We start from the raw sequence: 27,073 nt of genomic DNA, 5'->3' as shown, positions 1-27,073 counted from the left end.
TTGTTTTAACTCAAGAGAGTTTCCATGTTTCAAAAAAAACCTGGACCTCAAGAAGAAGACTTTGAATAGTTTCAACGCCTGTGTCAAGTCGCCCAAAAAAAAAAAATATATGTATATATATAAATAAGCATACAAAACGTGCCCCAAATCACGGCACGTTCAACTTAATTGCCCCGAAAGCTTTTGTATATTTCCTGGCCAATAGATAACAACAGCTGATAAATAGCGCGTCGAATCGAAAGCGCTCTGCCCGGTAGGAGAATGGAGGCGCGTTAACCTGCCCAAAAACACAATTGTGAAATGCTTTAATTTCTGAAGTACCTTAATGAGCATTTTCAACATGGTCATCATACAATCAGCAGCATGAGCAGCGGCAGCAGTTGCGATGGAGCACAGCATGTTGCGTACGAAGTCCGTATTACAATGGCTCCAATATTTGGACCATGGCTCGTCATAATTACAGCCCAGAGCATAGTTTTTATTTATTTTTTGGTTGCTGGATTCTGACTGCCTGCTGTCGGGCTGCGTCAGAATTGGCCCAAAAACAGCCAAAGCCTCAAACAATCTTTAGTTGTATCGGCTTCATATCTGAGCATCAACGGGCGTTGTCTGCGCTTTGGGGAATTAATGATTATGTCCGTGTGGACTGTTGTTGTTGTTGTTGGATGAAGCTGTGGCCGGTTTTGCGGCTTGATCCAGTAACCCTTTAATGCAAACACAGGCCAAATAAGAGCTGCCCAGTAACTGAAACTGAACTCAGCTCAGTAGCTCATTCACTCGACTGCTTTTGGGACTTGGAACTGGGCCTGGGCTTGGTCGCATGAAAGGAAATTGTAATGATCGAAATCAAAATGTTTTCGTTACTTTAGCTCCTAATGAAGCTTGAATAGTGCGAATGACTCTACACAGTTGGCCGCTGGCCGCTGGCCGTTGGCCCCTCGGGGGCAACACAATCGCACCACGCGCCTTTTAATCGAAATTTGATGATGAATTCTCAACTCAAGTCAGCTGAACCTCAAGTTAACTCGGTTCAATTCAATTCAACTCAACTCGACTCGACTCCATTCGACTGGGCTTGATTCTTGAAATGCTACTTTAAGCATCGCTGCTCAAGCGCTTTTATTGTTGGCCATTTGAGGCTTTGCCTTTGCCGCTATTTACCTTTGTTATTTATTTATTGTTATTATAGTACATGCCTCTACTTGTGTTCTGCTTTTTCTCTTCTTTTACCACTCGACTTTTTAATTGCATAAATAGGCTTGGGGTTTGGTTATTTGTATCAGACGTTAACCGCCGCATGATTTGCTTGAAATTGTTGTAGATTATTAAAGATTTCTTAGCTGCTTTTTGTACAGATATTTCACAGTTGCATTTTCTATTTTCTATTGTTAAGCTTTTATGTGCAAACTAGAAAAACGCAATGAACGAACTATTATATTTGCTTATTATTTAAATAAATTTAGTTTGTATGCGAACTCTCTCTCTATTGAAAGCAGCAATTAAAATATTAATAAAATCAAAAAAGATAAAAACCCAGCTTACCTTTTGTACTAATTCCTTGCCGTGTGTCAATTTATACTCAGCCTCATATACACATTTGCCGTGACACTTGCAGCATGTTCCTTTGCATCTGGGAAGAAAAATAAAAATGAAAAAAAGTTACGCACATTGCAGCTTTTTACTTTCAACTTAATTAAAAGTCAGTTAAGAAAAGTAAAATTAATGCACTATTATTTAATGGTAACAAGCTACTTGTACAAAAAACTTTTGCAGCGCTGCGCCGCCAAGCGAAGCGTGGAAACGCAAGTGCGGCCCAACGGAGTATCTAACAGATACAGTATCTGTGTATCTGTGCGTATCTGTGAGTGAGAGTGAGTGAAATGCCAAGCGTGCGCCTATGTGTGTGTGCATAATTTTCAATTCAATGCGTTGCACTATACGTATTCGTATCCCACCCCTTTACTTTTAACCAGCTGCCGCCACCTGCTGCCCCCTCTGGCAGCCGACGCGGCAAGCTAGACGCAAAGTTGCAAGCTCATCGTTGTAAAAATAAAATGGACAGTGGGGAAGTTTTTTGTTTATCAGTTTTTCAAAGTAGTTTTCTTTTGCATATATTTTTTTACGATATTTGCTTAAATTTGCATAAATTTTTTCACTAACTAATAAATACATAGTCATAGCTTACAAATAGGGTTTCTTTTTTTTTTTGTTGATATTTTAACAATAATTTTTGTTCAAATAATTTAAATTAAACTTACAAGTGACTCTCAGTGCTTTTTTTGTTTTTAAATTAATGTACAATTTATGGCTTAAGACTAGTGCTTACGGTCTAATTAAATACAATTTGTTAATGAAAAAATAGTAGTAGAAAGACAGTAAGTAGTTAGGTGCTAGAGATCGCATTTGAGTTTTGGTGCTTATGTACAGAACAATAAAAGTTTCTTTCGAGTTTTGCTTAGTTCTTGCTTGTTTTGTTTTTCTTAGTATTTTCTCCTTTTTTTTTTGTTTTTTTTTTTTTTTTAGTTTTATGTTTTTAAACAGCGCGTACACGTGCCAATTATCTGGCTAATGAAATTCAAATATTTTTCATGGCATACTCGAAATTAAATAAACTCTTTCAATTAACAGACACGTGTAAACTGCGGCTTACAATTGTCAGATATTCGTTAAAATATTTGTTAATTTATATCGTATTAAGACTATTAGAATTTCATATAACTGGAGCTGAATAATATGTTTCGATATTGAAATTTGATAGACGAATTCTTAACTCTCTTAACTGACACGTGTAAACTCAGCGCTTTAGTATCTTATGTGCTCTGCTACTACAATTTTTTCATATTTTAAGTGCAAGTTGTGTGGAGGAGGGGGACGGGGGACAGGGAGGTTTTACAAATTTTGGCATCACAGTTGACAACGACACGAACGACTAAGCATAAATGCTCAGCTGTCTGCGACGATAATGCTCCGAGGATCAGTGCGTAAACTGGCGCATAGTGCTCGTATTATTGTTGTGTGCTGGCGTCTTTTGCTGAAAGGAACGACGTCCGGTGGTGGCACAGAGGCCATTCCGCAGCGGCAACGCTGGCGGCACCGGCGGCGGAGTCGGCGTCTTGTTGCGCCCCATCTGCTCCAGTGGCAGCGAATAGTGGGCATTGCTGTAGATGTAATTGGGATCCATCATTTCGCCGTTAATTGCATCGGCTTCAAAGTCGCGCGGCTCACGTTGCTCGCGTTGCTTGAAGTGTTCGTGGGTGACGCGCAGCTGCTGCGGGGCATGCACCATGGGCACATCCGCATACGAATAGCAGGAATCAGCCACGGTGGCGGTGGCAGCCAGAAACTGCGGCTTTGTATAGTGATTGAGCTTAGACTGGTGTGGATGTTGTTGTTGCAACTGTTGTTGTTGCAGCTGATGTTGTTGTTGCAGTTGCGCCTGCTGCTGTTCACGCCCCATTGTGGCCGTCTTCATGTGCAGCACAAAGCTGGCGCTATCATCGACGCTGCCCGCCAAACTCTTGTTGTTGTTCAGTTTCTTCTCGTGCATCAATGTGGCCGTTATGGGTACCTGCAGCTGCTGGAACTTGTGCTGGCCATCGACAGCATTCAAATCATTGATGGGCATCGGGCACATGCCATAGTGATGATGCGGGGCAGATGCAGTTGCCTGATGTGGCGCCGTATAGGTGTTCGGGAAGGTGGAGTGTATGCCCAGCGAGCAGGGATGGTGCTGCAGACGCGACATATAATCCTCATCGCAGAAGGTCTTCTGATATTCGCGCTCCTTGCGACCCAACGCCGAATTGCCCCAGACTCCGCCCTTGAGATACTCGCGGATCTTATGACGGCAGCGATACAAGACCAGAGCCAAGGCGGTAATCGTTGCAGCAGAGCCCACCAGTAGAGCACCAATCAGCGCCTGTTTGCGTGGATCGGTGTGTGTGCAGCCCATGAGCGTGGGATTCAGGTGTTTCAGTGCCTCGCCACGCAGACGTTCGGGAAACTCACAAAGCAGCTCGGTCAGCTGATCCTCCTGGCTGGCATTCTTGGCTATCAACAGATTGCGCAGCCACATGACGCGACAATCGCAAGACAAGGGATTCTCGGATAGATCCAATGTGGTTAAGTCCTTCCACGGGAAAAGACCTTCAGCCAGTGAAGTCAAGGCATTCGCTTTCAGCACGACATGACGCAGATGCGGCAGTCCACTGAGTGCGCCCTCCTGCACTTCCACAAGCATTTTGTTGGAGGACAAATTAAGATACTCCAGATTTCCATTGGCCGCAAAGGCGCCGGTCATAACACGCTTTAGTTTAAGTGCACCATTGATGTCTAGTCGTTTCAGCTGCTTCAGACCCACAAAGGCTCCCTCGCTGATCAGCTCAAAATCGTTTTGGCCCAACGACAGTTGCTCCAGACGCACCAAGTGACTGAGACCTACGGAGGGAATGCGCGGCAGGCGATTGTCAGAAAGATCCAAGACGCGCAGCTCCTCCAGACCCAGGAAACTGTCATGCGAGATATTCTGCAAGCTGGCGCCCTTCAGCTCCAAGCGTGTCAGGCCCTTCAGATCCTGGAATGCGCCCGATTGTACGGTCAGCAATGAGTTCATGCCCAGAAATAGTTCCGCCAAGCTGGGCATGGCCTGGAATATGACAGGATCTGGCACTGAGGTCAACGCATTGTCATCCAAATACAAAATACGCAGCTGTTTCAGACCATCAAAAGCCTTGGGATCTATAAATCCAACGCGATTCTCGCCCAAGTTAAGTTCCTCTATTTTCAGCAACGGCGAAAATGTGCCCTGATGCAGTTCCGAGATGAGATTGCCACGCAAATTGAGCACGGTTACCGCAGATAGGCCCATGAAGGTCTTATTGCTAATCTGGCCAATTTTATTGTGATTCAAATGCACCTCCTGCAGTTTCTTTTGGTAGGCGAACGTGCGCTGCGGTATGGTCATCAAATGGTTCTGCGATAGATCCAAGAACGTCAGCTCCGCATAGAACTGTATGGACGAGTCGATGGTCTTGATTTTGTTGCTCTTGATGACCAGACGCTGTATGGATGGATTCAATGCTATCGGCAGCACATCCAGCTGCCCCTCGCCGCACTGCACAACCAAGGTGTTGTCATCGCACTGGCAGCCGGGCGGGCAATTCGCCAGCGCCTCCGTTTGGCTAACCCAGATGCTGATCAAGATGCAGCTGCAGATGCAGATCAACTTTTGTAGTTTCTGCATTTTGTTGTTTTTGTTCTTTCGCTTTGTGTTGCTGTTTTTGTTGTTGTTGGTCAGCGCCTTCCGGCGTCGATTTGCGTTTTGTGGTTAATATCGAGTGTGTGTGTATATTTTTGTGTGTGTTGTTTGCTTTTAGTTGTCCATAGTGCTGTGAGAAGAAAAAGATTGAAATAAGAACATTTTCGGTTAGCTATGTTTTAATTTTCAATGAAGCTATTTTTAAAGTGGCTTGAGAAATATAAATGTGCAGTCAAGATGATTGTGTTTTATTTACAGATTTTCAGTTATATTTAGCTGAATTTTATTTAGAATTTAAAAATTTGTGTGTTTTCGAATTTATTTTTTAATTTACACAATTTTACAAGCACTCAGATTAACTCTCTGATTTTCTTTATATCATTGTGTCAAGAAATTTTGTGGTCTTAAATTCAGTTGGGAATAGTTTTTTAATGTTTAAACTTATCTTAAGGAATTTCTTTTTGTTTTTATCTTTGTTATATTATAAAGCGCAACTTTGAATGCTTTATTGTTTTTCACATTATTTAATATTTCTCAAGCACTTTGATTTTTCTACAACTCAAATTTTTGCAACTTACCTTTAAGTCTATGGTGCACAGCAACAATTTGTTGAAGTCTGCGGTTTTTGTTTTTCAAAATTATAAAAACAACTAAAAATGTGTTTGGTGGTTTAACAAAATTGTACTAGCCAATTTGTGGTTGTTTTCCTTTTTTGTGGATGTTTTCACTGCACTTTCCAATTACTCAAAATTTCACATGCAGCCAATCAATTTTTGTTAGCCAATTCATAACTTTAAATGGTTTTGTATTGTTTTAAAAATAAAACATATATTTTGTGTGTGTTGTATTTTTGAAGTTGTGTGTGTTTTTTTGAAAATCGTGCGCGATAATCCAGTGGCTCGCTTTGCTGCACGCTTCAAGTAGTTGTCACACGGCGTTTAAGTTTTACGTTCTTTTAACTGTGGCAATGTTAGCCAAGCTGAGAAAGACACAGTCGCTGCTGGGCTAGTCCACAACCGAACACGACGAGGCAACGAACTACACTGATTTAGCTGAGCGGCTAGCGCACTGACGATACCTCGGTCCGAGTGTTTCCAGCAACGACAGCTGCAAGCGGGCGCAAATACTCCACGACGACTGCACGGCCTTGCATTGCGGCCCGAACGAGCGAGAGCACGAAAGCGAGAGAGAGAGAGAGAGAGAGAGAGAGGGAGAGCGCGAGCACACAAAGTGGTGCAAATGAGAGCTCAGATAAAGCAGCTGAGCGCAAAAACTGGTTCTGAGAGTTGCTGCCTGAAAGTCACTCAAAGCAACTCTCACTCATTTATCTGAGGCTCGTTCTGGCCCAACTACCTGGGCTCTTGGCTGTTGCAAATGCAGCACGCAGCACCAGGCACAGTTGAAGGCAGACAGCCATCAACATAAAACCACGAAGCACCAAGAAATGCTGCGAGTTTTGTGGCCAAAATCATAAAAACCGCTAAGTAGGCGAATTATTTGACGTACTTTTAGTTCTTGTTTAATGCAGACAGCAACATTTTCTTTATTGAAATGAAAATGGGCGCCCACGCCAAAATTCGTTAGAAAATCCATACAGTACCCAACTTGAGCGGTATTTAACGTCAAGTGGACATCATTTAATGTGGTTTATTTTAATGTAACACTTCAGGCGAAAATCCCACTTGAAATTGATATGCCAGCCGCAGTAGTTGCTCGTGTATCTTACGGATGCGCATTCAGGACAAACAGAGACTGACACAGACACACACTCATTACACTTGACGCAATACACTAATCCAGTAATCGAAAACAACTTCAAAGTTGCTCCTCTCGACTGTAAAGTGTTAAGTGCTGAAAACCTTTTTTCGGCATAAATGTATCCACAGATACATGACATTCTGCCCCAGCCAAACCACGCAGCGAACAGTTATTTATAGTGTCATTTGATACTTGGGACATGCCTGTCTATTGCTCTGCTCGATGCAGTTTTGAGTTATAACCCGAAGCGAGGCTGCACAGATACGTGAAGTACAGAAAAAAAAAAATAAAGATACAACAAAATATGCAGACTGTTCAACTATTTACAAACACACACAAACACACGCACGCACAACAACTGTGACAACAAGAAAATCAACTATAAATGGCCATAACTTTGTGCCAACATGCTGAACGGGTTGGCGGGGGGCATGGGATTTTTTCTTTTTTGGGGTTTCTTGGTATTTGCCAGTTGCATAGCTTGCATATTTTTCCCATCTCGGAATTCTTGTAAAAGCATGCAAAATATTATTTGGACTGTGTCTCTACGAATGAAAATCTGTGCAAAGCTTTGGTATATAGCCAATTGTAACTGTGAAATTTACATTTGGCTGGCACTGTAAACAATAATTATTTCTTTGCCATCATTGTCAGACTTGTGGCTACGTAATTTATTTCATTTCACAGTCAAAGATATTGAAGCGGCAATCAGCATGACAAAAGTAACCAAAAGCTGGAGTTAAAACTGTGTCTAGAATGTGTACAAAATTCATTGCATTTAAATATAAATCCATGTTTTGAATCAGTAAATCGTTGGCATTATTCGTCATTCAAAAGTCCTAACTTCAAATATCATCATGTTTCAGTTATCAACTAACTTTTTTTTCAATTCTGGTGTGCATGTGTACATAGAATGCATTCCAATGAAAAACATATTTTAATCTCCAACAAACAATCAAAATCTGCGAACTTTGATATAAAACAACAACAGACAAAACTGTCAGATTTCCTTACTGATAATTAATTCATACATATTCCAAAAATAATAATTGATACAAAATATATTTGTCATGGCATTTTTTTAATAATATCGAGTTTTCGTACTTTACATTTTAACTTGCAGTTTTATCAGAGCACAACTGGACTCTGTATTAATTAAATAAATTTGTATAAATGAAAAGCTCCCAAAAAGAACCAAATAAAAAATTCAAATATCAGCTTCAGTTTGTCAATTTCGACAGATAAAATTCAAATAATTATTTTAAATTTTAGAAAGTTTCTAATATCTACATAAATTGTCTAGAAATTTAAGGTAACAAAAATTATGCCACAACGGATTGGTAAAAATGCTTGCACCAATTATGTTTTGCTGGCGACAGCAGGTTGCCACTTGCCACATGGGAAACAAAAAACTCATAACTAATTATAGCTCACTCCATAAAACTTTGCACAATTTCCTTGGTGCACAGAGAAAAAAAATTTAACTAAAACCAGAAATGCAGCACAATTCCAGCGGCACTTGATCTAAATCTAATGCCACAAATGACTGCAGCAGGTGTACGGAAAGTATTTTGGGCTCTCACGTTACAAATAAAACGCTCAGCAATAGCAACTAAAGCAACGTCACTTTGACGGTACTTTCAATTTGCGACGATGTGTGAGAATTTCTTGGCAATAAATTTTAACAACATTTGACGCAAGCTCGCCTGTGGCAGCCAGAGGTAAAGGCAATCACAGCCAAACAATAACTGGCAATGTTTGTTTTCTCTGCATATGAAAATTGTTTAGTAAAATGCTAAAAGCACTTAAACAATTAGACAGATTTTTGGGGGGAACCGTGTGTAATTAGGTAAAACACAACACGGCAACTACCGTTGCATTCGACAAAGCACAAATGCAAATAATGCATAGGCATTGGGTGGAAATTCAAGCAAGTCAAGAGCTAACAAAAACTAAACTCAACCAACAGCGACGCATTTTGGGCAAACAAAAACCGAAGGGCGAGGTAACTTATGGGAACGCTTAGAGTGACCAGTCAGCCATCCATCCGCATCCAGAGTGTGGCAACAGAGTCAGCTGTGCGCTCAGATACCCTGCACAAATTCTTGATGCACAGAAACTTAAATTTTTTTTATATTTAAATTATTATTAATATTAAAACGAAGGAAAATAAATAATGTTTTGATAATTTAGATTCGTAACTTGATCAAATTTATTTCTCAAATTATTCTGCCTAATCAAGTGGAACAAAAGTTTTCGCTGGCTCATTTTACAGTTTGAAATAATGCCTACACTTAAAGTGCTTAAATCGGTCTTTCACTTTTGCTGTTTACACACTGGATATTATCCTACCCTACGTGAGCCGAGTTTGCTGTATAGGGTATAAAATACATCGCAGCTGGCTGCGCATGCGCCATGAGCCGTTGCCGCTGCCGCTGCCGCCGTCGCGGCCTTTGCCGCCTTGTTGTTGCTTTATTAGAGCCGTTGTCTTAACAAGAAACTTGTTAGTTGCAACGGGTTAAGGCTAACAAACGAATAAACAAAAAAACACATTGTTTGTTCGTCGCGACGTTGTCGTCGTAGTCGTCGTCTTCGTCGGTCGCCTACTTTGAACATATTTCAGCTGCCGACTTTTCCAGGTCCATTTGTCAGCATTTAGGCAAACATTTTAACAAGCCCAGTTCCAATGCTAGACACAGTTCCGGTGCCTGCTTACCCCGTGTGGACCATGGCCAAATGCAACTTCCGCAATTGCTGTGCCCATTTCCTACAGTGCATTGTCTTCAATCCAATAAAATATCAATTGACTCGCAATTAATCATATTCCAAATGTGCAAAGGCCAGTTGTAATGGTCTCTATAGTTCAGACACAGAACAGTTTCCTTCGCCTGAGCAACCGGAAAGAAGTCTCATTGTGCCATTGTTCAGCATTGTACTTAATACTTCTTATTTTCCTACCATATTCGCTTCACACTTTTTTCTCTCTCCAGCTCCGCTTTAAAGTCGTCTCCTGGTGCTACCCGTTTTTAGAGAAATCACAATAAATAATGAATCAAAAAATGAGCGTTAAATGCAACGAGACGACGAGAACGTACGGCTGACAACAAAAAACAGCAGCAACAACGGCAACGGAAGTGAGTACACAATGGACCAAAGAGCTGGGCACAATGGAGACTCAGACGGCCTACCCCTGGTAAAGGTAAAGTTTAAATCGATGCCATGAAAAGTAAGTAAATACCCTACCTAGCCCATGCCCTCCACATACACACACACACACACACATTTCTCAATTTGATTGTTTTGAAGGTAGCGCTGACCATTTGCTGACTTGTGATATTTCTCTCCAGTTTTTTTGCCTACCTATTGAAGCTGTTTGGGTAGTAAGCTTTGCTAATGCATCTCAGGCTGGGAACTGAAAGCGTCATCAAGTGTGCCGCGTTTGAGAGATCTGAGAAGCTATCACAGGTAATTCAACTTTCAGCATGATGTAATATAAACTGTAAATACTTTAGGAAATTAAAAGCAACAAATAGTAAAAGCGGCTAGAATAGAAACATAATAGTGGAGCAAATTCATTGCCGAGGCAAGTTTCCTTATTGACAAATTATGTAAGTATTATAATATATAAGCTCTTCGGCCGAAACGAATATCAATGCCTAAGCATCATTTTGTTTCGCTTGCAATTCTCAATAAGTCCAAAAGCTGCTGAAGAGTCTGAATATTTTAATATGCTATTATTTGTTCAATATATGAAATCGATCCAATTTTTAAAAGTGACCTTAATAAAAAAAAAGACTACTTTGCATATGCCAGCTTTTGAGGTCTAGATACTTAACTCATCTTTGGCAGCTCGTACCAAACACTTTCTTTAAAAAGTTCCGCCCATATCGAATCACACACGCCCGACCCACACTTTTGTTTTCCACTCAACTGTGACTCATAAGAAACGCACGCACTCTAGAGGAACTCCGAGGCTACACCTGATGCTCGACCTGATAATTTCAGTGTGAAACTGAAGATACTCTCCAGATAAAAAAATAAGAAAGAAAAAAATAGAAACTTAGATTTCGAAACGATTAGGCCGCACAACATGCCTTTTACCACATAGGTAACCCAAAAATTAAGTTCAAACCTTGGGTAATTTCCAATGAAATGGAAAACCCAGGCGCCACTCGAAGATGTTTTCCATCGAAAATCTGTGTGTTGACCACAGGAGTGCGCGCCACATATAATTACCACCAAGCTGGTGGTGCACGGTGAAACTGGCCCAAAACAAAAGCTGGAGAATGTCTTTGGGGCAAATTAACGTTGGATTCAATTAATAAATGACGTTAACGTGCTGTCAAAATATGAAATTATTGTTGATGATGCAGTGCCATGTGAAGCCAGCATGTGGCACTACTCCAAGAAACGAAAAATCGAAATGTATCTATGAGATACATTTACGCAGGGCCAGGGCCAGCACGCAAAGTGCAAGCTGATATCGTAGACTTCATAAATTATAATTTGCTCGGCTTGGTTCACAAATAGCCGCCAGCAGCCTCAAGCCTGGACACTTGACTACCGATTATAATCAATCTTAGAGATAGATTTGCCATACAACCGGACCACAGACAGGGAAATGATGGGCCTAAGCTTAAGAGCGATCACGCAATGCAGCTCGCCTCGTATCTCGACGGTTAGTTGTGAGCACTGAGATGTTACATGTGTCCATGTCCAGCCATTCGCTGCTTGGCTACGCCATGAGGAATGATCCTTGCCGGGCCGCCTGTCCGTCTGTTCGTCCGTTTGTCGATCTGCATGCAAAAAATACTTTATGCAAACATGTGTCTCCGCATTGTCTGCGCCTGACTGCGACACGCATTTATCAGGCGGCATTTATCACGATGATGATGACGATGACCAAGGCGAAGACCAAGAGACCAAGACTGGCATATCAAGTTGCAGTTGCAGTTGCCCACAGCCCGCTGCCTGCTGCCTGCTGCCTGACACATGATTTGTTTTTGCTCTGCTGTTCAGATAACTCAAATGCGATATGCGTATCTCATAGATTATATTTGCTGCATGTCAGTGTTTCTTTTTATTTTTTTATTTTTCTTGGCTATTTTTGGCATGCAGCTAAAGTTGCCTCTGACCGTCTGCTATTCAATTTTCAATGCATAAACAAATCTCTGGCTTTTCCTGTTTCTGCCACACGTTCGCTAAGCCGGCGACTGTTTTGCGTATTGTCTAAACAAATCTCATTGATAAGTTTTACATATATTATGCGTGCGAAACCAAATGAGCTAAGCAATTACAACAGAGCGTTCTTTAAACGGATGTTGGGGCATTCCAGGAGCTGCAGCGTCCCCTCTATAGATACTGACACAGCTCTTTGTGATTTGAACTTCCCTCAGTGTGTGTGATATGCAAATGATCAATGGACTGCCATTTATGCTAGTTTCGTAGTAAAATTGCAATTTAATTGGTGTAGATGTCTTGAGAAAATGAAATAAAACAACAGCAAGCATACTTTATTAAATGTTTTTTTCATATTTAACTGAATCTGACATATTAAATCAACGTGGACAAATATTAAATATGAATTTAATTCATATTGAATCTATATACTTTGAACTCTTATTCAAAATGTTAAGTTTTGTATCATATGTTTTTGCAATTTGGCTTAAGTTCTAAAGAAATTGAATTTGCTTTTGAAATATGTTTTGCCCTAAATTGATTTATAATTAGATTTAATATGAACATATTAAAAGAGTTTAAATGAAAACAAAAAATTATTATATATTTAATTTAGCGTATCATTTTGCTTGTCTCTGTGTAGGAATTAATAATGGAGTTCGAGATATGCTACGCATGGTACCAAATGAAGATATTATATACGACTTAATTGTATTTAATCGAATCAGTTCAAGTAGCTTAAGCTACCCGCTTTAAGTCAATCTTATATCAACTTTAAGCTGAACTGTGATTTCAGCGTAATCCCGCTCATAATAGGTGTCAAGTGGCATTAGCCAAGTCAAGCGTTTCTCGTCTGGCCAGAGTTTTTCATAATGTATCTAACCCGTTGCGGAACGCAAGTCAACGACAAAAACGCAGGGTAGCGTAAAAAGAGCATACGAGAAGACCATACGAGGGAGCCACAATTACAGAGAGATCGTTGGAAACGCACATCCTCTTGACGGCAGCGATGCGTGTGCAAATACAGCCCAAAGGCAAGCCGCACACAAAACGTAACTTAAAGATACAGATACAGGTCGAGTGTCTGACTGTGTGCTGTGCTGTGCTGTGACTAGGCCCTTGTCCGGGGCAGGTGTGTTTCTCACGCAGGGCGCAGGCAACGGCCAACAACCAGGCTTCAGTTGCAAAGTGTGGCAACGTGTGGTAACTTTTTTTTTCTTGAATTTTTTTTTGACCGGCGGCTAGCAGCCGCAGCGCCACACATACGCCTGGCTGAATAAGGCTACAGCTACAGATACAGATACTTCTTTGGCAATGGAATTCGCAGACCAGCTTAGCATCAACGGTCGCTCATTTGGCCAGTGATTCGGAAATGCGTCGGCTCTGGTTTGGAAACATTTTGTTTGTGCTGGACGCCGTCTCTCTGTCTCTATCTCTATCTCTGTCTCCGGCTACGTCTCCGTCTCAGTCTCTGGCTGCCTGCTGCCCGCTTTGATAGCATAAATCAAATGGGAAAATAATTACGGCTGCTGGCGCAAAATTTGCACGTGTATTAATTTCTAGCTGCTGCTGCTGCTGCTGCGGACTGTTTTAAATCATAGCAAAACGCCAGCAACTTGCAATTATATTCCACCAACTTTGTCCGGCTGATTGGTGAGGCGCGTGTTTCGCTCTGTGGCTTTATCATTTAATACGCATCTGTAGCTTTTTCGCACACAATTTCAGAAGAGCAAGCAAAGATTGTATGAGAATGCCAAGAGAGGGCCAAGTTAATTCAGCTGGGCATTCAAGAAGGTTCTTCTTTAATTGTAGCCTACGCTATCAGCAACAGGATACAGTGGGGCCTATAAGTAACTGGCTGGCTGTGTCTGTTTAGACTGACGGTGATTATTGCTTTTCGCATTTTCACTCTGGCGGTGCATAAAGCGTATCTTTAAGTTAATATTTCTTTTATAGTAGGCTGAGCTAGCTTGTAAATTGTTTTTCTGTCTGTTTGCTTTGTGCAAGACAAAAGATTATTTTACTTGCAGTTTTGTTTAGATAGTCGATTGATAAGTGTTGGCCTGGGATGGCAACCGGAATGAAAATAATAACTCCGCTTTGCAGCAACATTTTTCACTATTTCGATAATAGCATTTAAAAAGTTGGTTAATTCAATAAAAAAATACAAAAGAAAACGTATTGCTATAATTATTTTTTCGCGCAAATAAAATCTTTAGCCGTACCAACGTTATGCATATATTAAAATATATGATCGTAATTTGATAACAACTTTAGTTAATTATTAACTAAAAGACCGTGCACTCCACGGAAAGCAGGTATTTAAAACACATTGCAACGCCTGGTCAATAGCTATATGAAACCAATCATTGTGTGGTCATCAAAATCAAATTAAAACTCAACTTGCCACACATAATTGCAGCACATTTATGCCACAATTAAATACTAATAAATAAATAGCAACGGAATTGTTAAAACAATAAATAAATCATTGCCAGCTTTTGTGACTCGCATAAATAAGGAATTTTACGATTATTTGAATACAAATTTTATCCAATCAAAACAAAACGCGCTGCTGCATGGATGATGCTCAGATATAAAGATATTACGATATTGTCTAACTGTAATGCATATGAGAGTCTGATTTTTTCCATGGAAAACCAAAAGTGTCTCCAGACTCCAGTCGCATTCCCAGTAGGTTGCAGTCGGCTTGTCGCCAATGAACTACAACTTATTTTGATTTTTATTGTGATCAAAAAACGCTGACAATGCACATAAAAGAAAAGGAATCAAAAGGTGCAACGCAGTGGGTTTCCTTTCTGTAGACGAACGATCATTCAACGCACCCAGGCAAGTGAAAATTTATAGAAGTCACAAAGTAGTATCTGAGGGTAGCGAGAACCACATTTATCTTTCGTTAGAAAATTAGAATCTACGTGTGGCATCCAATCAATGACCACAATCTTTGGGTTTTTGGTCTTTGAGCCAATTGATGCAGAGAACTGCAGCAGAAAAGTAAGTTGGGCCCATAAAAATGCATTTTATGTGATTCTTTGAAAAATGCTCAGACTCAAAATCTGAGTTTTATGCATGTCCTGAGATTAGTTTCTAAATGCTGCGACATGTTCTGGACTAGCTCTCTGACTGTGTCCGTGTCCTTGCTGTAGGTCCGCTTGGTTATTTCATTATAAATTAAACTGTTATCGCTACAACTTAATCGACCCATAAAGCTGACTGTCCATGTGCTCCCTGCCCCACCCCATGTAGCCTTGGTGTGTGGCAGCAACAGCAGCAACTTGATTCTCTCTTATCTCAATTTCAAATTTGTTAATTGCCGCGCACTTCAAGTACTTGGTGTATCTTTTGGGTCTGCGTCTGCCTTCTTCTTGTTTAGTTTTTGTGGCTTTTTTGCTCGTCGCCTTTGCTTTTTTTAATGCTTGTTCTAAATGACTTTTAAATGTATTTAAGTGTAATAAAGTTGTTTTCCTGCCATTGCGCAATGAGTTATTTTAAACTACTTCTTGTTGGAGTGTGTGTTTGTGCCACATTTGGTAATCTGCGCCTTGGCATCATTTTAGTGCGACTGAGACGCATTTTAATTAATTTTTTTTAGAGTCAGAGAAGTGACAGGTTAAAAGGCAATAGAGTTCTAAGATCAAGAAGGTGCCTTTTGATGGCGCCTCTAAAAGTGATGCAGCTAAAGTGAGCCAAGTGGCTAACAAAGACAAAAAGATTATGTCCGAGCAGTCAGTTGTGGAGCTGCCAGTTTTAAGCAGTAGCAACTAATTAGCTTTAATATATAAAATTTCCATTGAAATTCAAATTAATAATTTGGTTTTTGGATTAATTAAACTGTGATCTGATACAGATAAAGACAGATAGTAAAAGTTCACAAAATCGATCTATCTGGTAAGTCTGTTAAAAATTAGCAGAAAACTTCCAAAACAATAGAAAACCATATATTTAACTCAAATTCATTCTCAGTTATTTTCTGTTTATATTTATCATGTTTTGTAATTTATAAGACTCTTGTCCATATGAAAATTGAAATGTCGTGTGGCATATACATGGCTTTTTGTAATATGCCACATGACAGTTCAATTTTCATACTAAACAGTGTGCAAAGTAGAACATGTTAAATGGGCGAAACCAATGCAACGTTAACCTGCCCCGCAAAGCATGCTAAATAGCCCATAATAAATCATAGTTTTATGATATTAAAAGTATATGCAGACGAGATATACGCACAGCTGCCAGCGGTAAGGCCTTGAAAGTTCAAAAGGAATCGACAATCAGAGCTGAGGCAATGCCAAAAGCCAATATTCTACTATACTGACTCACATGCCTGATATACAAGGCATTAAATAGCAGCTCGGAAGTGCTGACAGGTCGGGCGGTACATGGCGCACACAAAGCTACCAAGGATGAGGGTAGAAATCGAAGATGATGTCGAATACGCGCACTAAATTATGACTAGGTAAAGGCGCTGACAATTCAATGCGAGCAGGCCCATAAGGAAATACTCGTAATACGCTGGCCATGCAGACTATGAAAATTTATGCAGCATAACAGTGGAGGGCACAGAGGAGGACACAGCGAAGGGCACAGAGGAATGGGTATGGTGTATGTGGCATGGGGAATATGAAAAGCAAAAGCAAATGTCCTCAAATCGACATGCACATGTGGCACCGAGTGCATTGCTGTTTGGTAATCCGTAAAAAATGATGTCATAATAAATTGTAATTTATGAGCGCAATGCACTCCATTCACTGCGAGTTGGGATCTGTGCCTAGGAGCCAGCAATCCGGCTAGCGACAAGTTAGGCCGCCTCGCTGACAGATGACGGTTCGCTCATGAGAGTCTGATGAAGCCATTATGATGACTTAAGCTTGGACGCATTTCTACACGATTAATTATATCCGAACGCACAGAGTGAGGGGCGCTACATTTGGGCATGTTATAAAAATACCTGGCGATCTCTGTCTGTCAGCTAGTCAAAGACTTTGTTTCCTGTGCGGCCAGTTCGAGAAAACAAATGTCAAGTTTTATGCTTCAATGGCCTGAGAAATGGCAGCCAGTTCTGGATCTTGGCTGTGTCTTAACAAGCTGACAAATAGATAAAGTGCAGTCAAGTTTTATTTCAAAACTAGCTGCCTGCAAACGACATCATTCTCGAGTTGATGCATCGGCTGCTTGTTTTGATCTGACATTAGGCTATTTAGTATGCAAATGTATGATTGTGTCCAACAAACTGACAGCAAGGTTGTGGCAGAAACAAGTTGACAAAGGGAAAATATGGACAAACATATTCATATTAAAAAAAAAAGATAATGGCAGGTGGTTGATGTAAACTTAGTCTGAGTTTTCTCTCTGCGTTTTTCTAACTTCCCTTTCCTACTTCTAAGTTTTTGATATATTTATCTTTATTCACGACTTACTCAGAGTTTTAACCAGTGTGAGCTCGAGATATTCTTATGCTGAGATTCCTTGGAGCTTCACATATTTCATTTTTAAATGTTATATCTTTTATGTACTAATAATCTTTTTTCCCTAAATTTCCAAATTTGATTAAAATTTTGAGTACAAATTTACTGTCTTAAAACTCCGCCCCCTTTCGGGAACAGGAAATTAAGCAATTTCACGCCTTATGCCGCATTTAAACGTCTATTGATGGGCAATTCTTGAAAACAATAAATATAAATTGGCTTTAATTAAAAATTACAATTAAATTCAACGAGTTTCTAAAACATTCGCTGCCCTCTTCAAGTGCAGACGGAAGCAAATATAAACATTGTTTTTTTTTTTTGTATTTTTAAATAACTGCGCCAGCATTGAAGCATAACAAACATTTTAATCATGGCGCGCATGCAGCCCGAAAGTATCTGTCAGATACTAGACGAAAACAATACGCAACCGAATGCTGCAGCTCATTAGCGCCTGGCGACAGCGACGAAGCGCGACGAGGAGCGACAAATGCGACGAATGCGCCGGAAACCAATTTCCCCCCGCTGTCACACACAAACAAAAGCAACGTTGTAGAAAATATGAGGTTTTTATTTTTGGGGTTTTCCATAAACAACAACAACATCAACTACAATTGCATAATCAACGTTGCCCCGCTCGGTGAAAGGGTAAGCACACACAGGGCATTCACGCCTGCGCAATGGACTACAGTGGAGCACCCCGCTCCGGTATCGAGTGTGGAGCCTAGACAAATTTATGAGGCGAAATATTTAACAGATGCCCGTCAAGGTGTGCGACACACAGAAATTTTGGTAACGATTTAAACGACTTTCAAATTGAATTGTTATGCATTTTAAATGAAAGAAGAAAATTGTGAAAATTGTAGAAAATGTTGCAAGTGATCAAATTAAATAAAAGTCAATTTATGGTCGAGCAAACAACAAGCAGAGTGAAGCGATGTTGTTTTTCGTTTGCCATTGAGGCCAAAGGACCACCAGGATAATGCGCTCAAAAGGCAGATAAGATGAAGGCACTTAAATTTAGTTGTTCTCTTTGTTGTTGAGGGGCAGCATTCCCAGTCAATCTATTTGTTATTTTTTTTTCCTACTCTCTCTCTGGTTTTTTTTTGCCCCCACCCGTTTTTTATTGTCTGCGAACAAAAGCTAAAATTGAAAATTGTTAAAATATACGCCACATTCACACACCGAGCCACTTTCTTTTCTATCCGTGTGTATTCTTGGCCTTTTTGCCTGGTTTACTTTTCTGCTTCTCCTGCCCAGCCGCAGGATTTTCTTCGTTTTTTTTTTTTTTTGGCAGCGCAAACAATGTGCAAGACTCCAATAAATAAGCACAGCGACTTGGACACTGGACAGCGGGCACGGGAAATGCTGCTGCTTGTTTGCCTGAAAATGGTTTTAATTGTTGTTGAATTTTTTTCTTGTATTTCATTTACTTTTTTTTTTGTAGCTCCTATATTGGCTCTCGCACATTGTTGACCAAATATAATAAGATAGCCGAAGGCTGGCTGGCTGGCAGCGTGTTTGTTTTGGTTTTTGGCTAAAAGTAAATTAAGTGCCAATGTTAATGGCAGTTATGGCCGGCATCTGGATCAGGATCTGTGCAGACAACAAAGCAGGCAATTTGGGTGTCTTAATGCTGCAGTAATAATAGCTAAAAGTGTGTATAGAGCTGTAGATAGTAGCTCAAGATTTATTAGCTACATCATTGGCCTGAAATGTGTGGTCCAAATAGGGAAAAAATCTAAAATAAATACACTCAGCTATTGTGTAGAGAGAGTTGCCTGAACAATAAGATATAGACAGCTGAGGAAATATCTGAATTTAAATTCAATTACAATTTTTATATTTTACTAATAATAAAAATATATTCTTTTATTCATTCTAATTAAGATTGCATTTAGGAACATACAAGACTAAAAACTGTTCTTGTTACTCAAATTAATTTATTAGCTGATTTTAAATGCAATCAAAAACATTGTTGGCAAACTTTTTAAAATGCTACAAGCCAGCCATAATTGGGCGGCTAACCCAAGGCATCATCATACGATTTTCCCCCAGACAATTCGATTAAAGTTAAGCCAGTGTACAAGGCAAGACGCCAAGTAGCCATAGACACTGGGCTGTTGAGGTTCCCATGTTCCCAAGCTTAGCTAGCCAGCCACAAATAATATAACAATTTAAATAACAAGCATGGAGCAGGCAAACACCAAACGCGTTAGTTAGATAGATTGATCTACATGTACACGACAACAAACGTGGCCAAGTGGTTCTGGCCCTGACTCCAGCTCCTTGTTGCCTTTATGCTTAGACAGGCTTGCGCTGTGTTTGTGTGTTTACACGGCCCGGTCCTGGAGCCCCACGGCCATGCCAGGCTGTTAGGCTGCCACGCTGGCAGTCTGCAAGACTGCTGGTTACAAAGCAGCCAGCCAGGCCAAGAGCATGTCAAAACAAAATAACATCTTTAGCGCGCAAACATGACAAAACATCAGAATTCCAGCAGATTAACGTCAATTTTAATTGCATTCACTTAGCTCAAGCCCAGGCTGGGCTGTCTATGAGAGCCTTAGAATAGAGCCACAGCTCTCAAACAACGGACAGCTAGTTGAATATATGCATACCTACAAAATAAGGAAGCCCAAACCAAAGGTGGAAAATGCTGCATTGCAGTTTTCAAAGTAGTCACACCCTACCCTGACTACTGGAAAATGGTTGCATTAAGGGAATAATATTTTAAAATAGTATTATACAAGAAGTATTACTTTTAAGCCAAGAAACGCATTAAAAGACTAACTTGGGACGGGGACTTTGTAACACTATATTTAACAGGTATTTTCAACATGAGAGATGTAGATATTATTAGACAGTCAAACAAAAGTATAGATATATATATATATAAAGTAAATATATTTTAAATTCGTAAGAAAATATTAATAAATAATTTGCGTTAGGCTATAGCAAGAAAAATGTGCTCAAAATTTAAGCTCAACAATGACTGCTCGCTTGCCGCTGTCGCTGTAAATTGGACAGGTGTTTTTCTAAGCAAGGCAAACCCGGCTACAAAGTGATTATACCCTTTGCAAGTGGATAAAAAATCCATACAACAAAAGGGTTTAAAGTCAGCCGGGCCCCATCCAACTTAAGCTGCAGCAGCAACAGCAGCAGCAGCAACAAGGCAAACAAAGTTCCACAAGGTTGTGATTAACATGCGATAAAAAATGACCAGGCTGCATACTACCCTGGGCAACTGGCACCATACCAGGCCAGACAACTGACTGAAGCTGGACGTGAACCTGGACGCTGTCTGTTCGCTGTTGGCTGCTGGCTGCTGGCTCGGGAGCCAGAGCTGCTTGGTCAGTTGGCTTACGTGTTTGCATTAGCAGAACTGCAACTGCAAGTGCGGGACCCTCGACTTGGCTCGCAGCACTCGGCTACACTCTCTACCACTCGGCGCGCACAAAAGTTAAGTGTCTGGGCTGTCACATGCGATTTGCACCTGCCGGATGAGCAATGGGCCAAGCGCAGAGTTGTTGGTCCGGGCTCGGTCTTTGCGTGGATTATTTATCATCTGCGCCACATCAGAGCGAGGCTAAGTTTCGTTTTAAGCAACAGCCTTCAACAAAAAAAAAAATATACATAAAAAAACAGCGCATGCAAACGCTCAGATGTACGTTGCCAGATTCTTTTCGTGGACTATAATCAGGCCCAGAATATTCGCGCAAACATTTGCACAGCTCCGGCGAACAATGCGGGGCAGCAACTCAAAATTTTTGTTCATAAATTTTAATATTTTAATTTAAGCCAGGCCGATGAACACATAAAACGAGCCATTAAACGACCAAATGGGTATTACTAGTGGGACTTTGTAAACATAAAGGCAAATGCAGTTTCTTGCTAAACTCTGTTCCAGTTATAGTTCTTGTTCTGGTTGTGTTGCAGCCGGACACCGACGCCATGGCTCTTGCCATTGCCATTGCTGTTGCTGTTGCTGTTTGCCACAACGGGGCTTACATTTCCTGTGAATTCTGTGCTTTGATTTTAGGAAAATTAACAACAGCTCAAACAACCAACCAGTCGAGTCAACATTACGGCCCAAACGAATCAGCGTCATCATCAACAGCAGCAGTAATCCAAACAGCGATAACTTGAGAATTAAACAAATCATCACGAATTTTAAATTCTCTTTCAAAGACAGACTAATATTAAATCTAAGCAAGACTTAACGATGCGTATTATTGTTATAATTATTAGTATTACTATTATATTATCATTATTAACAATAATAATATTATAATTAAGCTTTAGTCCCCAAACCTAAACAGTAGCTGCAGTAAGTTGCTGGACAAAAATAGAAGTTTCAATAGAACACACGATATGTTTGCTTAAGTCGTTGATAGCTTCATAATTAAATTAGGGTATTGCAACGGCATGCAGTCATTCGTATTGCAGCATGGCATGTTGTTTGCTTCGCTGGTTTCATTTGCCCCTCAGCTCAGACTGTGACTCTACTTCTGGATCTGGCTCTAGCTCAGTCTCTGGCTTGACAACAGACCCCAATGATGCCACTGCCATGGTACGCTGGCTTGGCCTCGGCTTTGGCTACGCTTGTTTGGTTTAGCTTGGCCGCAACGGCTAAACAGGTTAAAATGTCGTTCAAAATGTCAAGTCAACACTTTGATGTTGTCCGTGTCGTCCCGTCCGTGTGCTGCAGTTGAGCGAGCAGCTAAAACCGCTGCCAACGTTGGTCAACAACTTCAGCTTCAGTTTCAGCTGAAGCCGAAGCTTTGTTTGCGTGTGATCTCTACTTTATTTATGCAACATTCAGCACACGACGCAACATGCAACATTGCCAAAATTGTTAAGTGCAGACGTCGTGCTGTCTATGTCGATGTCCATGTCGATGTTGTCGCTGTGAATGTGGCTGTCGCCACTGCCACATCGTCCCAAACATTGTTGTTCTAATGCTGGCAAAAGTTTTCGGTAATTGCACAAATGCAACAGTAGCGGCCCATGTGAAAATGAGGTCGACAATTAGAAAGGGTTTCGACTGCAGTGAAAGGCAACCCAAATGTACACAAGTACTTAGATTGAAGGAAGCCCCAAAACTGTTTTGTAAACAAAATGCTCATGGCATTTCCTTGAAATACAGGAACATTATGCATCGGGGATAAGGTGATTATGGAAATAATGAAAAAATATTAAAAATTTTGGTAGTTAAGCAGTATATTAAGACTGTATTGAAAACTGGGTTTAGCCGAATTTGTTTAAACACGAAATTTATAAGAAAAATATTAAGAATATAAGAAGCAATTGTTTTTAATAAATAAATAAACCACTTATAAAAGAGTAAAAATTTTTATGAGCAATTTGAACTTGGTCGCCAACCATTTAATTTACCTAATAAGATATATATATATAATATAATATAACTTAATAATCCATATAATAATTCTGAAGCAAATAAAAATGAAGTGAATAAAACTGGTGATTGTTATTGTAAGTAAGCAAAAAGAAGTCTATATATAATTCGTGTGTGACTGCCACAAACACTCAATTTATAAAATAATTATTCTTATATTTTTCGAATTGTAAAAGATAGACCACACCTGGGGATTCCTTAGACATCTTTTTCAGTTGGCTAATAGTTTCGATTCTTGCCCAGTGCCGGCAATGGCTGGGAATGGCCCATTGCACTTTGCACCGAATAGGTCGGACGCAATATTACAAAGCTGACAATCAAATCATCATTGACAACCATAATGGCGCCCGCATTGTCGAACATGCCACAGTAGTTGGGTGCTGAGAAGACAGTTACAAGCTGACGACGGGCAAAGAACTCGTAGCCATCCTCGACAACCTGATGTGCACGACAAATAACATCAACGCCCATGCGATAACAGAAGTTCTTAACGACATCAGCACCAAAGGTGACGCTAACACCACGATCATTGCCACTCCAGCCGAGGACCTTTTCATCCGGATCACTCCAGAGTAGGTCGCATACAAGCCCCTGATCTGGTATGTCAATTGGCCGCTTAATGGCCAGTATGTCCTGAAAGCTTTTTAAACTGGGACTCAGACCGCCATGGACGCAAAAGATGCGGCCACCCACCAATGCTGCCAGTGGCATACAGTCGTACGTATCCACAAAGTAGCGCCACAGCTTCACCGAATACCGACGCTTGCACTCATCGTAGAAGCCATAGATGCGATTGATGCTGGCGCATTCATGATTGCCGCGCAGCAGCCAAATCAGTTGCGGATAGCGCACCTTAAAGGCCAGCAACAGGGTAAACGTCTCAATGGACTGCTTGCCACGGTCCACATAATCGCCCAGGAACAGATATCTGGTGTCCGGCGGATAGCCGGTCGACTGCATAATGCGCAACAGATCCCCAAACTGGCCGTGCACATCCCCGCATATCTTCACCGGCGGCTTAATCTCCAACATCGATTTCTCTTTCAGAAAGATTGCTCTCGCTTCCGTGCACACAAATCGTACATGACTCTCGTGTAGATTAACGCCCCGGCCGGGATTATCACAACTAGCCAGCTGATTGATAATCTTATTGAGATCAACTGTTGGCGGCATCAAAGTCTGTACATTTTTTACACTCGTGCGTGGACGATTGGAGCTTATGGAGCCACTGTTTCGTTGTGCCATATTTTACAACAATTTCAAAATTTAGTTCCGACAAAAAATACATCTACTACTGAATCAGTTTAACGAAAGGTGGAAGAAACCAGCGAAATATATTTTTAAAGCCGAGAATAACTTCAAAATTAAAGCTGAATTATTTAGCTATTAATGCAGTCAAATTACATTTTCGAAAATCTTCAAGAGAATGAGCTGGTCAAAGAATTAATGTCATTCGCCGAATAATACAATATGTATTCATCAGACGATCTATAAGAATTCAATTACAAAATATTTGCCCATCTTAATAAACCAAGAGTTAGAATTTGGGGAAACACCTAATGAAAAATAAATACCACCTAAGTAAAAAGGATAAATAAGTTACAAAATAAATAAGTTAAGTTAAAGTATCGCTAAAATGTAATGACCCTGTCTAAAATAATAATAATTAATAATAATAAGAATAATAATAATATAACAATAATAATAATAATAGTTGTAATAATATTAGGAATAATAATAATTTTAATGTAACTATAATAATTTTTATCAACCTTAAAATGATCAAAATAGAAATAATATTAATATTAAATAATCCTAATAAAATATTCGCAGTTATTTAACTAAACTAGACACTTAAGTTGATTTTACAGCGCCCCGATTTGGGCGACTAAGAACGAAACGCGCCTGGTCTGCGGGCAGCACGAGGCCAATGTTTGTCAAAATGTTGCCCGAAACTAAAGTTGTTGCAATTCTAAGAATATTTTACGCTTGTTGAAGCTGACGACAACGTTGAAGCCACCGCCAACGAAGAAGACGACAGCGATGTCGATGTCTATGTCGATGGAGCTGGACTGAACGCGCTGCTTGTTATAGAGAGAGCAGAGCTGAGGCCTGGGTTTCGTGTTTTGTTTTCTTTGCACTTCAGTTGTATCACATCAATGGCCATTGTGTACGTCAACTTTGATGTTTCGGCAAAAGTTGTGAAGTGTGAGGTTTTAGACGTTCTTATTGCACTTTGCCGCTGCGTGCTGCGAGCTACGAACTGCGAGCTGACGGTGGTCAGAGTCGGTGTCGGAATCCAAGAGTCCAAACTACCGCGTTGACAGGTGAAGAATGCCAAAAAGCGTTTCAAGTGCCTCTGTTGCCCGGTTCGGTTGGCCCGACCTGCCGTGTTGGCCACTTCAAAATCAACTCAAGCCTTTTAGACGGAAAGCGCAACGAGAGGCAACACAAACTGAGGGCGGGAAAAATCGACAAGGCAGGAGTTAAAGTCGACTCGAGTTGAGTCTAGTCGAGTCGAGTCTGTTGCTTGATTTCGTATTTATTTTGTTTACACGTTTCCTTTGAATTTTCTGTTCTAATTGAGTGAGAAGTGCGGTGAGCTTGCAGTTTTCCATCACACATCCAGAGAGCTCCATCATCATTATTATCATCAACATCATCTGTTGCTACGTTTTACGCGGCTTTAATTGGATTTTCATACCTGTCCCGAAGCCAACCGCTATGTTTGATTGGTGTTTGTATAATGAACTTGCAATATTCTCCCAAACAACAGACCACAACTGAACCAGCTGCTCTTATTATTGTTGGACTCGTTCGGATAACCTGGTACAAGGTACCCGTGAAATTTAACACACATCATCGCGTTCGCTCTTCATATTTCATCTTTTATTTTTCTCTCTCTCTTCCAACGCTAAGAAAATAAAAGTTCTACAGCGTGTATTATTGGTTGATTGTAAGTGACTTTGTTTATTTAATTTATGTTATTATTGCCTGATTAAGTATGGAAAGGCAATGCACGAATGAAAAGGGTTCATATTATTTCATTAAAAATTGATTAGTGTTAAGGTACACAAAATTGCTGAGCTAAATAACAATGTAATTACGTTTAGTAGGCTATGGAATCTCGCTCTGAAGGTGAAGCAAAACACGGAATACATATAGAAGGGGGAATCTGTGGATCTAAGGAGTTGCTGACCAGGCAAAATGTCAACTGCATGAATGGCAGTAGGAAAGATCAGTGAACAGAAAACAATCGACAGGAAACGTAATTTGTTAGTTTAAGATAAGTAAAAGGTTTGAATTTAATGAATTTAAGTAAATAATTTAAATAAATGTAACCCTGCTCTTATAATCTTCCAAATAAATTTAAATAAATAATAAAATAAAATAAATAATATTAAAATCATTTATTATATATTTTGTAAAATCTGTTAAGTAAGGAAAGAGACTTAAATAACGTCGTATTTATATAAGTAATTATTAATTATATAATTTATTTGGCAAAAACTTTTAATAAATATATGCTTACAGCTAGATCTCGTTGAAATATGTCCCAGTTTTTATTATACTTTTTTTTGGCTCGAAACCTCTAACACCAATAAAAAAAAGTTCTAAAACACATTTTACGTCTAATTAACAGCTCAGCAAAAGTTGTGGCATGCCAAAATACATATAAAGATAAATACGTACGTGCACATACGAGCTCCCTCTTTGTGTAGCCCTTATGCCAACTGCACCATCTAATTGCAATAAAAAATAGTTAAACAAAACACACACACACACACAACGTTATAAACACGCTGCCTGTTGGCCATTTTTACGAGCCAAATAAAGCAAACTGTAACAAAATTCATCATATCTGGAGCATGGCGGCTCCTAATGAGCAGCTCTTGGCTAAGGAACTGCAACGGTTTTTAATGATCTCATAAAAATGTGCCAAGTGGGCCGGGCAACAACGGCGGCGTTTATGATAGCAAA

At 40.2% G+C, this 27,073-nt stretch overlaps 2 protein-coding genes across 2 annotated transcripts; both read right to left on the bottom strand.

Moving 5' to 3' along the window:
* Window positions 1–2,162: 2,162 nt before the first annotated feature.
* Window positions 2,163–6,309, bottom strand: trn (tartan). The gene is made up of 2 exons (XM_002047438.4): window positions 5,836–6,309; window positions 2,163–5,387 (listed from the first exon to the last, which is right to left on the bottom strand). Exon 2 carries the CDS (start codon window positions 5,240–5,242, stop codon window positions 2,975–2,977), a length of 2,268 nt encoding a protein of 755 aa, XP_002047474.3. The 5' UTR covers window positions 5,243–5,387; window positions 5,836–6,309; the 3' UTR covers window positions 2,163–2,974.
* A 16,853-nt stretch (window positions 6,310–23,162) lies between these two features.
* Window positions 23,163–24,394, bottom strand: LOC6624373 (uncharacterized). The gene has a single exon (XM_002047437.4). It carries the CDS (start codon window positions 24,335–24,337, stop codon window positions 23,312–23,314), a length of 1,026 nt encoding a protein of 341 aa, XP_002047473.1. The 5' UTR covers window positions 24,338–24,394; the 3' UTR covers window positions 23,163–23,311.
* Window positions 24,395–27,073: the final 2,679 nt, after the last annotated feature.

Source organism: Drosophila virilis, chromosome 3, assembly GCF_030788295.1.
Source record: "Drosophila virilis strain 15010-1051.87 chromosome 3, Dvir_AGI_RSII-ME, whole genome shotgun sequence".
Classification (NCBI taxonomy): Eukaryota; Metazoa; Arthropoda; class Insecta; order Diptera; family Drosophilidae; genus Drosophila; species Drosophila virilis.
Note: the sequence above shows the minus strand (reverse complement) of the source record. Positions and strands in the feature narration are given on the sequence as shown.

Bases quoted from the DNA above. Each gene is read 5' to 3' on its own strand.
- trn (XM_002047438.4), bottom strand. From the start codon at position 5,242: ATGCAGAAACTACAAAAGTTGATCTGCATCTGCAGCTGCATCTTGATC.
- LOC6624373 (XM_002047437.4), bottom strand. From the start codon at position 24,337: ATGGCACAACGAAACAGTGGCTCCATAAGCTCCAATCGTCCACGCACG.